The sequence below is a fragment of the Poecilia reticulata genome, linkage group LG1, assembly GCF_000633615.1.
Source record: "Poecilia reticulata strain Guanapo linkage group LG1, Guppy_female_1.0+MT, whole genome shotgun sequence".
In the NCBI taxonomy this organism is placed as follows: Eukaryota; Metazoa; Chordata; class Actinopteri; order Cyprinodontiformes; family Poeciliidae; genus Poecilia; species Poecilia reticulata.
Genome location: NC_024331.1, coordinates 5,787,872 through 5,801,610, shown reverse-complemented (window position 1 = coordinate 5,801,610; position 13,739 = coordinate 5,787,872). Strand labels below are relative to the sequence as shown.

Below are 13,739 nucleotides of genomic sequence, written 5' to 3'. Positions count from 1 at the left end.
TCTGCTTTTCCAGCCAAAAAAAAAAACAATCTCCTCTGTTACGTTTTGTTCTAAATTGTCGCCTTCGCTTCTTTCACTCTTCTTTCTCCATCACCTAATTTGCATCATCGGGAACCTTTTCTGTATGTTCCTGTTTTAAAATAAACAGAAATGAAAATATAAAACCATCACAAGACCGTTTGCGGAGCTGCAAACATAAAAACAACAATGAGAAAGGCGTGATCCAGGTGTCCCCCGCAGGCTTAGACGCGCGAGTAATTTCATTTAGCCGTGGTGGGATTACAACATAAACAACATGTTTACAGCGTGAGAACACATGCATATGTGTGAGATGGTAGCAGTGCTCATTAGAGACAACCCCAGAAAGTCTGTCTGGTGCTGGGAGCAGACGTATGCCGTTACTCATGACTTAAACTGGGACCGTGTTGATTCGTGACTGCTGGTCGGCCCACACATTTCTTGTCCTCTGACAAAGCAGCCTCCCGCTGATAACACACCAGAAAATAATTAATCTCTCCCGAGATTAATATCCTTTTGTCCTTTGCAACTAATTGAAATCTTTCAAACGAATACATTAATACTTAATCTGTTTCTCCCGATATGAGGCTGCTTCTAGTCTTTGACCTTCGGAGCTCATTTCTTGACATTCTTATAGCTCATTACAGCCTAAGCAAAAGTTTAACGCTGCAGTGTAACTTATATTTAAAAAGAAAAGTTACATATTTGTTAAAAGTGCCACTATGTCGTGATAGTATAGTATGAGTCAGACAATCTGTGAAAAAAATCTAGCTCCCCGGCCTTACCCCCAGTTCTCCTCACTCTCTGCTATGCTACAGTGTCTTCCCAATGGCTAGCCCATCATGAATGCTAAGCTTGTTAGCGCAGCCACCCATGATTTTGATGAACGGTTTTCCTGTAACAGTAATTTTTTTTCCCCCTCCATTAGCACATTGAGCAGAGTATAAGAGAATGATTGACAGCGCTAAGACCCGCCTCCGGGCTCTGATTGGTTGTTTTTGGTCGGGAGCTGTGCGTTTCTTCAGATGGTAACAGCAGCTCAGAATAAAGGTGAAGATGACATTTTTCATCACAGATTATCTGTCACAACATAGTGGCAGTTTTAACAAATATGTGAAAAACATATTTTGCATAAAAGCTACGTGCTTCAGCTTTAAGTGTGAAGTAGAAGCGTCTAATTCAGAAGACAAAATGAGTCAGTCACCTGCAGTCATCAGCCAGTCACTCGGTTAGATAATCAGTCAGTGCAGATTTGATTTTCTTCACAGCCTGGTTGATATTCTTGGCTCCTTCTTTCTGTTTTTATCGCCTTTGTCACAGCTCGCTAGCAGAGTCACATGGGGTCTCCCTCTCCCCCTCCCCAACAATCTGCTTCCTCTGCTGCTGAATTATGGATACGGCCCACCTTCATTACCTCTCCGAGGGAGGTGATTCATGATTTTTTTTTAAAAATGCTTGTCGCCTCATCCAGCTGAAGGAGCTCAAATATTCATTTCTGCTGCAAATATTCATCACTGAGTTTTCTTTCATGTCACTTGCGGCATTTGAATGGGGCATGTGGAGTTGAAGCTTCCTTCAGATTACGAAGGTAACAGATGGATTTTAGTGCCGCTGAACACCTTACCTCACTGCTGTAAAACCTGCTGTAAAGCTGCTGTTATAACTATGGAAACAACTTCAGTGAGACACTTCTTACAGCCATATCATTAATCTCATTAATCTCAGAATTTCATTAATCTGGGCTTTGACTCACCCAGTCCTCAGCCCATCTCTGTTGGACTTCCTGGTATGTTTTGGAATATTCTTAGTGAGGGGTACCAGAGTAAAAGGGCCTGAATACCATAAAATGTTTTGTCATAAGACAATAATCACATTGTCTACCTTTGTTATTTTCATTTTCTTTTTGCTTAAAGTGATTAWTKYRCAAAAAAAAAAAAAAAAAACACCAAGTCTTTTTTTTTTTTTTTTTGCAAAAGACGATTTACGGAGGACGGGGGAGGGAAGGAATCACTTTTGGCAAAAAAAAAAACAAAAAAAACATAAGACTAAGTTTTAGTCCCGCTTTTGAAAGTTCGCGTTGATGGCACGCGAGCCGTAATAAGCCGTATTCTCTAAATATAAGCCATACCCTTCATAGAAGGTTTACACCAGTACTGGGGGACCTGCAAACACCTTCCAAATCGTTCAGTTTGTGCAGAAGGTGGGACGTGCGATCCGCGTCACGTTACAACAATTTTCACCACCGGGCGATAGCTGACTGCGCGCGGCGCATGCGCGCGGGGGCGAGGGCGGGGACGGCGCGTTTGGCGTCGTCCAAAAATGCTTTAGCTTAATCAGTGGCGCAAAAATTGGGTATGCAGGGTATGCAACGCATAGGGGCGCAGCACCAGAGGGGACGCCAAAACATGAGAACACAGTAAATGAGTCTGGTGGAACTGGTTTGTGAAGGAAAACTTCAAAAACTGGAATGGCCACATGTCATCCCAGAAGATCTACGGTGGTTATTGTGTGCTTGGGTTTCCGAAGTCTTTCGAGTTCCAACAATGTCCTGTTGTGATCTACAAAACTGCTTAATTACTCGCCATTACTGCTGAAAAAGATAATCAGGCAGCAAGATTTCTCCTGAGCCCAGCTCGACCCATTAGCCAGACCCTGGCTGCACCTTCACAGCAGCCTGTTTCATTAGCAACGCTGTAGAGAGGAAGTAAGAGAAATAGCATTTCCTTCTGGAGCTGAACAGACAAAAAAATTGAGTAAGTCTAAATATATTTAATTGAATTTGCATTAACTGTCAGGGTTCTGGTATGTCACATTGCCACACCAGGGTTTGTTTTTTGTTTTTGTTTTGTGTTACTCCAGAGTTGATCAGTGATAGAAAACGTCTTGCCGCATTTAGTTATTGTTGGGTTTTGCTGTGTTGCTTCACTCTGTTGTGTTTAGTTTCTTAGTTTATTCCGGCATTCAGTTCTGGGTACGTTTGGATTTATTTTTCTTAAATCGGTGTTAATTTCCTCCACTTGGTGTCAGGATGGGTGCATTGATCTAAATATTGATGCTACCGATACCACGTTGAGTATTGGTATTGGATTAATACTAGAGTGATAAGATCGATACTTTTTTAAAAAAAGCGTTTCTCTTGAAGAAAATCCAGGTAATCTCCGTCAAGAAATCAGCAAGTTACAATGACCAAGGTGTGAGGTAGCAAATAGACGATCTTTTCAAAATCCTGCCTGGACAAAACGGTTTTGATTTTGGTCATTTGTAGACTGAATTATGTATCAAATTATGTATTGAATTAAATTGATTTTCATCCTCAGACCGTAAGCACTGAGTTAAAGAGTCACGATTCATATGGTGGGTGTCACAAGAGCCACTTGAGTAGAAAAATATTTCCTCCTTTTTTAATTATTATTATTGAACCTCAAGAAATTCAGGACCTTCCACACTTTTATTCCACTTAGGCATTTCAACAAAGGATAAACATAGTGGGCATTGTGTTTATTGAAAGCATAGCAGTGAAATTAAATACCAAATGTCCTGAAAATGAAATCAAAGGACAGGAGATATAGAGAAAAGAAAGGGTCTTAGTATTCCGCCCTGAGGCTCCCAACAGCCACAAGACACTGCAGACTACAAAAACTCGCTCATGTGGACGTAAAAATTGTCAGTCAGGTGAAACCGAGTCCAATCCAAGGCTGTACCTTTAACACCATCGCAACTCTCACAACAAGGAACTGAAATGTTGTGATTCACTGAGCTAAAGGTTTAAAAGCAACATAATTACCAGTATCAGTTGGTAGTTATATATCATTAAAAGAGCAGATTCCCATTTGTGAAGCTTTTTACAACCAGAGTAACACCTCAGAATACCAGAGGTTTTTTCCTCTATAAATTAATTTAATCGTAAAAAATTACCTTTTCCCCTGTATTACTGAATGGATGTAAAGTTTAGAGATTGTTATAAAATAGTAATAATAATAATAAAAATTGGATCAAGGATTGTTTCTTAATCAAAGGCAGCACAACAACATGCTTTAAAGCTCCAGGGACTAAACCTGTGGTGATACTGCTTTTAAGAACAATCAGGAGGTCCTTTAGTTTTAAAAATATCTTTAAAAAGGGGAATAGTGGGGCGGGGGAATCGTATCGCCTGGCAAATTTAAAGGTTTTGTTTGATCGATAAGCTCCTTCAGAACTGTGATAGACACAGCAGGCTGAAAGCGGTTCAAAGCAGCAGAGCAAGAGGCTCAAACAGAGCGTTTGTATGAAGCAGGTGAAATGAGTGATGTGCTAAAGGAAACTTGTTCATCAAAGAAAATTCTTACAGATTTCAGATGAAGGTTCAATCTGACAAGCTTTGGGCCATTAATGACGGAGTTTATAGTGTTGAGGACAGCACATGGCTTTTTACAAATAATATTTGAAAAACATTATTGTTGTTGATGAATTATAATATCTGTCTTTCAACAAGTCAAACCACACCTGAGGCTTGTCCCTCTTTCACCTGGGCTCAGTTCTCCTGCAGGCCCGTCTGGCAGAACAAGTGATGTTGATCAATCATGGCCGATGTGTAAGTTTGGGATAATTGGGGTTTTAATGGTGACAAGGCACAAAGGCATAAACGCTCACCTCAACTCTTCGGTATCTCTTGAGAAAGCGAAAGAGATACTGAAAACGAAACAGAATACAACACACTTACTTTGTCTCATCCTTTTGTATTACTTCCGTAATATTCCCCCCCACAAAAATTTAAATAATAATAATAATAACAAATCTGTGGTCATAATAAGCCACAAAATTCAGACCAGTGCATTCTAAATTTCGGGAAGGATACTAGTATTAAATATTTTTGTGAAATCTTGTGCGGAAAATTTTTATTACATTGCTATATTTTTATTGCCGACTAGTAGAAAATAGAACACTGGCTAGTAGGATTCACTAAAAGCTGCATGTCATTGCCTGGCGAAAAATAAAGAACTGGTGCATTTAAAACACCTTTTCCTCGTTCCTTCTTAAATACATGTAAGAAGGATTTTTTTCTTTATAACAACAATATATTCTACTTATCTCAAAGAACTACATTTTTAAAAATATCTTATTACAAGTTTGGGGACGACGGAAAAAGAGAAACACCGCACGAGAGCTTCGCTTGTAAAGGGGGGCGGGGTTTGATTACGTTGACCTTTACGTTGAGTGACAGGGTTTTAACCAATCAGAACTACGCCTGGCTGTAACGGGCGGGGTTTCCTTCTTGCTCCTGTACCATGTTTGAGATGTCTCCTTAACAACCGATGCGAGAGTCAAACAGGAGAAGTTTTCTTCGGAAAAACGTTTGGTACGTAAACCTTTTCAGTCACACATTACGTTAACACCCTATGTAAAACATGAGCTAAGTCCTTATGCTGCAGCCCGTTTGTTTAAACTTGACGAGTTAGAGGCAGAAAATACCCCCCTCCATCAGCTGTTTGCTCTAAATACAAGCTAAGCTAATTAGCTAGCTAGTGAAACCTTCTTCAGTTACTGTTATTGACATGTTACGGTCAGTCCAGATTTACAAATGATCAGTTGTATTGGCATTGTTAAAGCCAGAGACCGTAAACAAATGCGTAATGTTTATTGTTACTGGCTTGTTGAGGCTCAGTATTACAAGCTAACCTGTCGGCTCATGTTTTAGCATCGTTAGCTTCTAAATTCTCTCTGACTTCTGTGTTGCCCAGTGAGTCCATATTCCTTATATTATTAGGATTTCTGTAATAAGACAGAACACCTGTTATTTCAGGAGTCGGAATGGCTGGGACTGGTGAGGGAAAGAAGGAAGAGGCCGACTACAAGAGACTGCACAGCTTCCCTCTCATCAGAGTAAGACAGCACTACAAACTTCTGCTCATTTTTGCCTAAACACGGTCAGAAATAACATTCGATGCATGTTTACTTATCTTAATAAGGTATTGCAAAGCTGTATGAACGAGCTCCAAAAGAGCCACGTCTTTTGGTTTAAAACTGACTTTATTTAGGAGCAATAATAATAATAAAAAAAACATCTCCCTATTCTTTGTTTATATATACATTTTAGAAAAAGAAACAAAAATATTATTGAGTTTGATCAAACCTTTTGGGCCAACACCAGCAGATGACACTAACTGTGAAGACCTCAATCTGGGCTGCGAAGCAACCTGGACACAGATCCATTCAATAAATTAGACATTAGAATTTAATATAATAAATATAAATGTATATCAGGAACATTACATATAGGTTAATTACACACATATGAATGTTTGAAAGCCTTTATTTCTGTAAATTATGGCAATTATTCCACTTAAAGGTAATGAAAACATGACTTTAAACATTAGAATATTACATCAGACCAATAAAAAATTAAACATTAATACAGAAATGCATTATCTTTGACATGGTTGTACATAATTGCGAAACAGCAAATTGAAACATATTTAAGTGCAAAACGTCACTTTATTTTGGAAAAAGGAAGGGTTTTATTTTGAAGAACACTCAACAGGATCTGGTTTAGCCTCTGGTCGCCATCTTCCCACCTGTTGTTTTCAATTGCTTGGATACGAACAGCTGTCGCCGTTGTTTCTTCAATAAAAACTGACCATGAAATGTTCAGCAAAGACATCTGAGCCTCCGTTACGATCGCAGAAGCTTTCACTATCTAATATTTCCCGTTTTATGTGAACCTTTTTTTTTTTTTGCCACACTTTTTCCTTCCACCAAACTATCAGTGAAGATGCTTAAGTATGCACATGGTGAAAAAATGTTTCAATAATAAAAAAAGAAAAAAAAAAGAATTACCCCCTTTTTTATGTTGTTGGTGTCATTCAACATTTTAATTGACATTGAAACTAAATGAGGGTTTGCCATCTTTCCTGCACCAGCCTGTAAAACTCTGTAACGTTGTGTTTCTCTCCAGCACACAGACATGCCAGAGGAAATGAGGGTTGAGACCATGGAGTTGTGTGTAACAGCCTGTGAGAAATTTGCTACCAATAACGAAGTGAGTGCATTCTCCTGTTGTTCTTTGATCTTCCAATGTTGACCAGCAGTTACAGTTTTTATGTTTTTGATATTGGTATCAGCCATTCAAATCACACAAACCCAATACTTACACAGTTAAGATTAATGAAACTTCATGAATTGATGGAGCACAATATTATAATATTTATGTACAAATGGGCGTCACAATAACAGAATTTTCTGGATGGCAAATTGTCCCAGAAGTTATTGCAATAAACGATAATATTGTTATTTTGAGACCCTTGTCAATGATGATGGCCTATTAATGCAAGAACACATCCTCAAAGATTAATAAACTATAAATTCTAACGAACATCTGGAAGACATTTTAAATATCCTAAAATAAATAAACAAAACGACAAATAAAATGAATTATTAAGTCTCTGTGGACACAATTATTCTTAAAAAAAAGGGCTAGTTGAGACAAAAGCACCAGAGCTCAGTTTATGGTAGAAAGAGGGAAAGGAGAAAAACAATAACTAATTCAAATAGAAACGACTGAGTTCATTTAAATTCCTCATGCAATTTACTGATTTGTTGCTTGAAGCGACGGGCCTACATATGAAGCACATAAATTTTTTTTTTTAGCAAAACAATATTCAAAACGGATCTGTACTAAGGCAGAAAATTCAACTTAAAGCAAAATGAGATTTTCAAAAAACAACTAGATACAGAACGGCGATGACGGAAAGATGCATTTCAATTAAAGGTGTTTATGGAGCAATCTGAATCTTTTTCTGCACTCAAAAGAAATTTGAAAAGCATTACAATGAAGCAATTATGACATTGAATAAGCTGCTTCGTTGGGGGTATTTTTTGTGTAATTATCTTCTGAGCCAAATAGCTAATTTTTTGTGAAAAGGGAGAACATATTGTAAAGTTTATGCTTCTTTCTGCTCCCTTTAATTTACGATTTATTTTTTGTTACACAAGCTATTCATATTTGTTATTGAGTGAATGAAATAAAGAAAACTAACAAAACAGAAAACATGTAATTATTTTTTTTCCCTTCTAGAGCGCAGCTAAGATGATAAAGGAGTCCATGGATAAGAAGTTTGGAAGCTCGTGGCACGTGGTGATTGGCGAGGGCTTCGGCTTCGAGGTCACACACGAAGTGAAGAACCTGCTTTACATGTTTTTCGGTGGGAGCCTGGCTGTCTGCGTGTGGAAGTGCTCTTAGCGCCTCTCCCCTCCGTGCCCTCTGCCCCGCCGGCGTGCTCACCACGCTGGGAATCGACGCCGGCTCCGTTTCACCCGCGGCAGATCAGTTCGTCCGAGCTACCAGCCACTGTGGCAGAGAAAGGAAGTACTTGTTCATAAATAAAATACCGTTATTTCACCTTTCAGACTTTGACTGCCACTTTGGTCTGGTAGAGGTAAAAAAAAAAAAAAGCTTCATTCCTTTTTTCTTTTTGCTACTGATCATTTTTAATTTTTTTTACCCTTCATTTAAGCCATCTTCTGTTCTTGAACGTCACTTTGAATGCTTGCAAGCTTGCATGTTCAAGTAATTAAAAAAAAAAAAACAACACACAGCCAGCCAGGGTCTCCAAAGTCCTTTTTCCTTCTTTTTTCTTCAGGGGAGTGCATGTGTGTGTCAATGACTGATTTCCATGATGGTGTGTGCTGGACACACATTTTTTCCGCCCCTTAAGGACCTTATATTGCCACTTTCCTCCTTAGTTTCGTGCGGCATTTATTTGAACGTTTTTCCCRTCCACGTCGTCCAAAATGTTTCACACGTGTCTTTCTCTCTACAACAGCACTACTTTCAATAAATTTTGTAAGATTTTTTTATGTGTACATATTTTAATGCAACTTGAGAGGCATCTTTTTAAAGACCGCTGTTGGTTTTCTTACGACTAAGGGCTCAGAGTCTCCTGAGCCAAACACTAAACCTGATTCACTTTTTCTCCTTGCTGAGGTGTGTGTATGCGTGTGTGTGTGTGTGTGTATGTGTGTGTGTGAATAGCCTGATTAATATCACCCGTCTGAGTGACAATAGCATTGTGATTGTCTCATGTTGATGCCAGTTATGATGATCCAGTGCAATGGACCATTATTTGTGAACCTACTTGATTGTACAATAAACTGAAACTTATAGAAATTAGAAGTCAGAGTATTTTTTTTTCCTTGGAGTGTTTATTTTAAAGGTATAATTGTATGGTTTTTTTGGTGCACCGATCTGACCTGACGATTCCACTCTTTGCCGATACCGATTCTTTTTTTGTCGTCTCTGAAAAGTTGCTAAATACAACTTTAGCAACTTTAGTTGTTTGTCCTCCTTGGTGGGTAATTTCACCGTTTTAAATGGGGATACACGATATATCATCACTGACATCGGTATCGCCCGATGTAAGTGACGATATATCGGTATTGTCTGATAAATAAAACCAGGTAGATATTAATAACATTTATTTCCATCTTGTTGCTATTTGTTTCTGGAGGCGTGACGGTGGTCATGTGGTTTTTGTTTGGTCACTTGACAGTAACAGCAATGCAGCACAGGATTGTGGGAAGTTTGAATGAATTATAAATGCAGTGGTAAAGTCAACAGAATAGTTAGGTTTTTTTCCCTTCGAAGGTGTCGAAAGGCAGGTTTAAAAGAAATTTATAAAAATGTCAGCCACAACAGCAACATAAAATATCGGCTATTGATATCTGCCCAAATTCTCACATCGGTGCGTTCCTAGTTTTAAAGCGATCCTCATTTGGTTTTATAGTGCTTTATGTGCAATTTGCCGCACCCACTAAACTTTTTCACATTTTGTTTGGCCGCAGCCACAACGTTCAGTGTATTTTATTAGCATTTTCTCCTGTAATTATGAATTATTTGGAAAAAAGACAGGAAATGTTAGAGCGTAACCTTCAGATATTACCCAAGTATTACACAGAATCCACCTGAGTGTTGTTCAGAATCAGTTTAGCTAAATCTGTTCTGTGAAGCAGCCATGTTGACTTTGGAGGAGCTGCATAGATAGACCTAGAAAAGTGGGTGGGGTTTACAGCAGGTCAACAAACCGCCAACAGAAAGCAGAGTCACAGATTAGAACGGTCAAGTTAAAGTCCAGACCGTAATCCAAATGAGAATCTGGGGAATGACCGGATCACAAATGTTTTTGATTTAATCTGACAGAAGTATTTAAGTTGCACACCCTTCAGAAATCGAACCACACCAGTATGTGAAATGGCTTTTTAAAAAAAAGAAGCAAACACAAATGACTATTTAAAAAATTAATTATAAATGTTTACAGTACAAGCAGGAAAACTGCGTGAAAGACGTGCCAGTGAATGAAGCGAGATTGATTTTAAACTTGTTTCAAGAAGCTGCTGAATTTCAGAACATATCATTTCAGTTCAGCTTTTATTGACCTTGTAAATAGAGAGAGAGAAAAATAAGCACAAACACCTGCAGTTTAGATGAGGACGGCTTGAGTTCAGCAAATCTGTTTCTTTATTCCTGCTTGTGAAAAACGTGCATTCCTACACAAAATCAACCCACCTGCAGCACAATCGAAAAAATAGCGTCCCTTAACCCCCGGCAACCCATAAATGATGAAATGTGATTTTATTTGATTGTGGGGTTTTTATTCTTCTCAAAGACAGGAGGGCTTTGCGACCCAGCAGTAAAGCTGCCGAGGCCATCAGTGTTGACATATCAGCAGAATTTGCCAACGTCTGTGTCATCACCATAAACTCAGGTCAGGTCAGGTTAGGTCAGGTCAGGTCATCCTGCTCTCTGCGCTCACTATCTCTTACCCTTTTTTCTGCAAGTCGCATAAAATGTGATCACAAATATCCTGAACACGTCGGGTGGTTTTATTGCCACCTATGAGGCCAATAACATGCCATATTATCCGGATTTCTTCTTCTCTTCTTAATTTAGAACATTTAAAAGTCCTCATTGTTTCTCTGTTTCTAGCAGCTTTATACATTTAGAGCATTTTGTAGTTTTTGTTTTCTGTTTGTTGTTGCAAAATTCAGTCAGACTGAATGACAGGTGACTTTAGACATTAGTTTTCATGTTTATACAATCAGATCCAGGTCTGACTTTGAATAGGCCATTCTAAAGCATGAATATGCTGCGGTCTAAATAAGTCTGTTGTAACTCTGTCTGTATTTTTGTAGGTAATCGTCAACTGAAAGGTGAACCTTTAGTTCAATCTCAGCTGTTTTGAAGCTTAAATAGTTTTTTTTTTCTCCCAGAGCGTTTAATAGGACGACAGAAAAAGTTGATCCACTGGCTTTTTTGTAATGTTTTGGATCGGTTAATCCAGTCAGTTTGAATTACAATCGATCAAAAACAGATCCTTACTTCTCCATATTGCTTCCGATAAAATGTATGTCTATGGCTCACAGCGTTACCGTAAATGGAGGACAAACATATTATCAGTCTTGGTGATATTTGAAGAATGCCGTCTCCTGCTTCAGCTTTCTGTGCTGTGGGATTGACATTTGATCTGTACGTGCTGATGGAAGTAGTTAAAATGGAAATCATAAGCTTCTTGTCCTTTTGACCTGCAAAATGCGCCTGTAGCTCTGGGAGACCGAACAACCACAGCTGACACCCACACAAGGCACGAAGAGGCAGAAATGGTCAGCAGTTTGTTCTTGTGATTTACTTGCTCTACAAAGTTTATTGTGAGCTTATTTGCATCGACAAAACTTTGTGGGGAAACTTAGACTATTTTTATTTGTTAATTGTGAACAAATAAAGATTACTCTGCAGTAGTGATAAACAATGAGTGTCAGAAAGAGCAGGAGCTCCTTAAAGAGACAGACGCCAATTTCGAGACGTCAAATTGTTAAGTCAAGTTTCTTTTAAGTTATGTTTCATATGTGCAGCATTTCTATAGCAGCTGAAGGCAACATAGTTTCTTGATTGATTAAACATGTAGGGTGAATATCCAAGGCTGTTGAACTCCACTGTTCGGTACAGTTCCGCTCAAAACAAGTTCGTTCACCAGATTTTGGATGTTGACAAACAGCCCCAGTTTTCCAATCGCTGACCCAGTTCTGCATACAAACACCCGAGCGTAATGACTGAGCGTGTTTGACAGGGATACCGTGGGATTGATGGGATTGATGCCAGCATAATACACTGATAGCTTTCACCTGGATTTACCTAGTTGACCTATTTCATGGGGAGAGGCCATTACATTCTGCAATTACTGTAACAGCGCCGAGACTAATCCGGCGAACAGTGTGTCAGTGAACATGCCTCCATCACAGGCGCGGCCTCATCCATTATTAACCTCGGAGACTTTTTACGTAAAGCCCCACCTCTTCCTTGTGTCTCCTCCACGCGCTTAAATATTTATGCAGAGAGCCACAAAGTCGCACAAAACACTCTAGTTTGTTTGGTCTGAAAATCTCCCCAGTGTGAGTGCAGAGAACGACAAATCTTTCTGAAAGATGCTCTTTGGGGCTTTCATTGAAGTAATAGTCACATTTCTGTGTAGGGGAGATGCTGAAAGGTGTCCACACTGCTCTGCATGGTTCTATTTCTGCTGCTGATCTTATCTTCCTCTTTGCTGTTTTTTCCCCAAGTTCTGTTTCACAAATATTAATTTTTCTGATTTGACTAAAATATGCTAAGCAAACCTTTGTCTCTCAATAGGTAGTCAGATAAATAGAAAGATGGAGCACTACAACAATAGCTAGCTTAATATTTAGGTAAGTTGCTACATAGATGATAAGCTAGGTGTTCAGTGGGATAATTAAAGATATTACCTCATTGAAAAATCCATCATGTACCATTATCTACATTCCCTGGATGTTTCACCTGTTGTTTGAAAGTGTATTTGCCACTATGTTCTGTGGGTGAGTAACTTTGCGCTATTGGCGTGAGAAATAGCAGCCCTGTTTCCTTTGTGCTACCTGAAGTTAGCATAACTGTAATTTAAGCTGACAGGCAGAAAAAAATATCTATTATTTTCTTAGTAGAGATGCTGACAAACATGTTAGCTATATAACTGCTGTAGAGGAGGACAGATGTCAAAAATAACATGTAGTTAACCCAGGTGTTGCTTATTGTTCCAGCTTACAAGCTACCGCCAACACTACAGGAAGTTAGAATGGGTGAGTACAGGCTTAACCAGAGGAGCCTAAAAAAGACTCAGTTTGGAATCATAACTTGCTTCAAGACATGTTCATTATTTATTTGCAGAGTATATTGTTATTGTTTAAAACTGTCGATTTAGCCACCACAATTAATGTGCCTGGGTAATTGGTTACATGATATTTCTTATTCTCCATCCTTATTAGATGACCTTGATTCCCAGTTTCCAGTGGGCAATCTCAATGAATGTCAGATGTTATTTTTAGCATATTGGATTTCCATGCAAAGTTTTATATCAGTATATTTGAGGGAGTTTGGGATGCAATGTATGGAAGATTACGGATGGAAGGCAAGCTTCGTGAGATGCTGCTGAATCAGAAAACACAGCAAGCTGACCGAGCAAGAAGATACAGAATGAGGTGTGCAGTGAGGCCGTTAGCCAGACAAATGTTTGGATTGATCTGCACGTCTTAACTGCACCAACGTCTTTCCTAATTTGTCCTCTGTAAAACTGGTTGGAACATACAGAGACAAGTACACCTGCAAGAAAGGGGCTTCCGTGTTTGTGTTTTGATCCGCTCTATTGCTGGATTCAGATAATTACCTGGATTATCTGAATCCAGAT

The 13,739-nt window shown here is 38.9% G+C and overlaps 1 protein-coding gene across 1 annotated transcript; it reads left to right on the top strand.

Annotated features, from left to right (window-relative positions):
* The first annotated feature begins 5,245 nt into the window (after positions 1-5,245).
* LOC103476474 (dynein light chain 4, axonemal) lies at positions 5,246-8,846 on the top strand. The gene is made up of 4 exons (XM_008428900.1): positions 5,246-5,353; positions 5,798-5,877; positions 6,950-7,033; positions 8,069-8,846. The coding sequence occupies exons 2-4, from the start codon at positions 5,806-5,808 to the stop codon at positions 8,231-8,233; spliced, it is 321 nt and encodes a 106-aa protein (XP_008427122.1). The 5' UTR covers positions 5,246-5,353; positions 5,798-5,805; the 3' UTR covers positions 8,234-8,846.
* The last annotated feature ends 4,893 nt before the right edge of the window (positions 8,847-13,739 follow it).

Bases quoted from the DNA above. Each gene is read 5' to 3' on its own strand.
- LOC103476474 (XM_008428900.1), top strand. From the start codon at position 5,806: ATGGCTGGGACTGGTGAGGGAAAGAAGGAAGAGGCCGACTACAAGAGA. The intron at 5,878-6,949 runs GTAAGACAGCAC...GTTTCTCTCCAG, and splicing joins ACAGCTTCCCTCTCATCAGA to CACACAGACATGCCAGAGGA. The intron at 7,034-8,068 runs GTGAGTGCATTC...TTTCCCTTCTAG, and splicing joins AATTTGCTACCAATAACGAA to AGCGCAGCTAAGATGATAAA.